The sequence below is a fragment of the Notothenia coriiceps genome, unplaced genomic scaffold (genome assembly GCF_000735185.1).
Source record: "Notothenia coriiceps isolate Sejong01 unplaced genomic scaffold, NC01 NC01_scaffold00009193, whole genome shotgun sequence".
NCBI lineage: Eukaryota > Metazoa > Chordata > Actinopteri > Perciformes > Nototheniidae > Notothenia > Notothenia coriiceps.
Window position 1 is genome coordinate 50,713 of NW_011341894.1, and position 4,132 is coordinate 54,844.

The 4,132-nt window shown below is 42.5% G+C and overlaps 1 protein-coding gene across 1 annotated transcript in view; it reads left to right on the plus strand.

Moving 5' to 3' along the window:
- topaz1 (testis and ovary specific TOPAZ 1) overlaps window positions 1-2,563 on the plus strand; it is a 29,087-nt gene extending 26,524 nt beyond the window's left edge. The window contains exon 10 of the mRNA XM_010770760.1: window positions 2,365-2,563. Coding sequence (XP_010769062.1) covers window positions 2,365-2,563 — 199 coding nt within the window. The remainder of the gene's footprint in view (window positions 1-2,364) is intronic.
- Window positions 2,564-4,132: the final 1,569 nt, after the last annotated feature.

A 4,132-nucleotide genomic window follows, 5' to 3' on the forward strand; every position in this document is an offset into this window, starting at 1 on the left:
CGACATGCTCACGGCGCCGGTGGGACTCGATCCTGCCGTTCGGGGGGGTCCTTCACCGCGGCCTGAGGGTCTACATTTATAAGCAACCCGACCGGTTTCCGGCCATTCATGTGAAGGCAAACCAACGGTCCGGCGCCTTTTGTGAAAAAACCGGGTAAACGTGAATCGTACGCCTCTGTTCTCACCAGGCCCTTTAAGCAAACCTATTAAAAAATTTGGATTTATTTTGACTGGGTGGTCATACTTTCGAACATATCGCTCGGGGGGGGGACATAATTTTTGAAGCAACGCCGAGTTCAACATTTTTACACGATTATTGCAATAAGACTCTCATATAAAGCGGAGACGTGAATACTTGCGCGTAGGGGTTGCGTGCCCTGCGCCCGCGGCGGCGCCGTGCAGTACATGCACAAGTCGTGATGTACGCAAAATAGAAATCGGGGGGTACCTCGTGTTATTCTTGCCTGGGCGTATAGCAGGGAAAGAGCCGTAGGGTTGCCTCGAACATTAATTACCTATATAACCGTCGACAAACCGACATTAAGTAGTAATCATTCTTTAATATCGAGTACCCCGACATACTACATGTATTACATCGCGCATTTACAACATAATTTTTTCAATTTAATGGCTGCAATGCTAATTTCGCAGGCGACACTCGAGATAAACCGTCGGATTCTTCGCATAACCGTGCCATATTATTATATTATATATATGTCACGTATTTTTTATCCAAAGTACCGCTTTACATCGAGACAACCCGAACTATAGTGATTCTAGGCAATTCGCATTATATTCATGGTATTGCTAACTACACCTGGGGTTAATCGTCATTAATCGATCGATCCGGCCCCGATCCGACGATCGACGGCGCGAGCAATTATAGTTTAGGTAGTTATTTTTTGTTAGGTTAATGGGCTACCGACAGGTACTTGCACCGCCCCACGACAATGCACATGCCGCTTTAACCTCGCAGAGAGAGAGGTTGGTTTGGTCTAGGAATAAGTGGAATAAGTGTGCAAAATATTTAAATTGTATTTTCGGATCCTGAACGAGAACGCCGCCAGAGCGCGTCTCCCCGTTACCTGCAGAAGGAAGCCATGCACGCAACGCAGCCCCGCTCTCTTTATCTCCAGGTGACTTTCTGCCGCTTTCCTCCGTGGTGCAGTGCTGATCGTTTCACCACGGAGGAAAACACTTCACTAATTGCAGTACCCATAAGGAGCTGTACAAATGCCGCAGTTTTTGCTGGCTGTGTATTTAGTTGAAAGCCCAGTGGCGATCTGCTCATCTCTCATCGAAATAATATGCTACAAAGGGGCGGACTGGCCATCTGTGTGTTGAACTTTCCTGTCGGCTCCCAGACCGTAGTCCAGGAGGGCAGAAGAAACAAGCTTCAGGTTCAATAAACCACTTTAGCTTAAATTACTGGAGAGAGGCGAGCTCTTCTTGGGAGGCCGTTGCATTTATTTAGCTGTTCTTCTGTTTCACAAAATACATCACAGACCTCTGTTTTTCTGCTGCCTCGTTTCACTTCCAGAAACATACACACGTTCCCTCACTGTCGCTCTACCATCCACAAACACACATGCACAAGCCACACCCCTCACCTCTCTCTCTCTCTTAAAGGGACAGCGACCTCATCTCACTCTGCATGAACCTAATATCATAACATGTGTGCTCTGGAAAATCACAGAACGGACGATCGTCCTTATTATTATGCCGTTTAAACCAATTGTTTAAATGTGTTTGTTAAATTCGGCATCATGTAAGTTGCGCTGACAGGTCCACACACTGCTTCCCCGCGGCTGTTGGTTGACGAGCGTCAAGCTCCTCAACCACCCCCCCCCCCGTTGATAATTCTCGATAGTTGGCACTCTGATAACAATTTCTTTTTAAAATGGCACTTCATATGAAGAAGGTTGCCGACCCCTGTTGTAGATTGACTGTCAAAATGCTGCTGGGGACAAAACAATTTCCTAACTTGCGATAAATAAAATATCCGTCCATCTATCCGTCCATCCATCCAATCAAACGTTAATAGTTATGTGGACACAGGCCTTAAGATAAGAACAGTTAATGAATGTTATTGTTTGTGTGTGTGTGGTGGCTGGTTGCATCATGTGGAGGTGTGTGGCGCAGTGGATAGAGCGTTGGTGTTTGGTTCAGGGGAGCACAGGCTCAAACCCCCCCGCATGTCGTTGTGTCCCTGAGACACTTCACCCCAAAGTGCTCCTGTGGGGATTGCCCACAGTATGGAGTATGTAAGTGGCTTTGGATAAAAGCGTCTAACAAGTAACATGTGTAACATGTAATCTAATGTGATCTGTACGTACCTGACGCTGCTTCCTCCTCCTCCTCCAGGACTCAGAACTGTGAGAGCGAGTACCTCTCCGCAGGAAGCCGCCTCCTCTCCGCAGCGTGCAGGACGCTGCCCAAACTGGTCATTCACTACACGGCCGTTAACTCGTCTCAGGATCAGGTTTTCACTCTGGACGTTTTCTCCGCTCGTTCCTGGCTCCGCCACAATCACCTGTGGGCCAATGAGGTGTGGACGCGCTGATCCAAAATGATAATTCCTCCGCAGTCCCGCCGACATAATTAACTTTCATTTTTCCCTTAGAACTGCTTTTGTTCCAGAGGCTGTGGTTGACTGGGAAATCAAACAATAAAATCAGGAAAACGAACGCATTTATATTTCTTTTGGCTGTCATATCAATTTAGCCTTTGACCAAGAAGAAGACATTCACAACCAAAGATGGACACCAGACATGTTCAATGATTGATTTTTGTACAAAGATAATACCTCGTTTTTGTTCAAATTTTGTTTTAAATATGTTACGGATTTTTATGTTCATTGTGGTTTCCTGAGGAGTTATTTTAGATGATTTGTCTTTGATTTATGTCAATCAGTGTTTTGTGTGATTTGGAAAAATAAGTAATCTGGCAGGGTAGTTGTTTTCTTTAACAAAAATGTACAATGTGTGTATATAAGTGTATATTTATAATGGTGTTAAGTCTTTGATGGTATTATATCGCTACATCATCTTACTGATTATCAAATCTTCAATTGTTGCTTGTTCAAGAGCTGTGATTTACATTTTTTATTTGTAATAGGTTTTTATAAAAACTGTTCAGCTCCAAAATTTTGACTTTGTACTGTTTGTTTGAAAAAAAATCCCCAAATGATTGTCTTCTGGAAAATAAAAGATTGGCATGTAGTTAAAACAGACTGCTGTTGTTTTATGCATTTACTTTGAGCATTCTTTCCGTAATATAAACTAAACAAAGTTGCATCACGTCTGCAGTTCAATCCCTGAGAGGCAGTGAGAAAGTGTGTTTTCAAAACAGACATTTTCTACCATTTAAAAAAAAAAAAGTTTTTTTTTATGTATAGTTACATATGATGTCTAAAGAGCTACATGTGTCCGGCATCAGCTGCATCTCTCACCCCTGTTCCTGTGCATTTATTTACAGATCACTGTAGTGTACATTTGTTACACAGCTACCGAACCACCAGGGGGAAGCACTGAGCCGTGGGGAAGTGAGCATAAATGGGGAAAGAAGTGAAATGACCCATTAATTAAAACGAGAGGGGAAATGTGTTGAATTCACATTAGATAGGAATACAGATATGCTCAAACACATGCATTAGTCCAGGTGCTCATTTTTAATCATGTTTTTTTTTTAGAAACTGATGGTAACATGAGATTCAAGTCCTCAAAGAGGCAGTGGTGGACAGTACTTCACTTCAGTACCATTTTTGAAGTACTTTCTCTGACTTCTTGAGTGAGTCCCTTATCTGCTACTTTATAGTCATACTCCACTAGACTTCAGACACAAATACTCTGCTTCTGACCAACAAATATTCAGATTATTAATGCAAAATATAATTGAAAAATCTCTTATCCTGTATTATTATAGGTTTTGATGATCAGTGGGTGAAATACACCGCGCAGTGTGTAAAGTAGTTAAAGTTAACCCCGCCCCCTCTGGCTGCAATATGAAAGCGATAAATCTAAAATGTTAAATAAAAATTATATAAATGATTCTGGAATAGATATAAGTGTAAAATGACTACTTTTACTGTCTGTGCAATAGGTGCATTTTGAAGTGAATTTCAATTTGAACA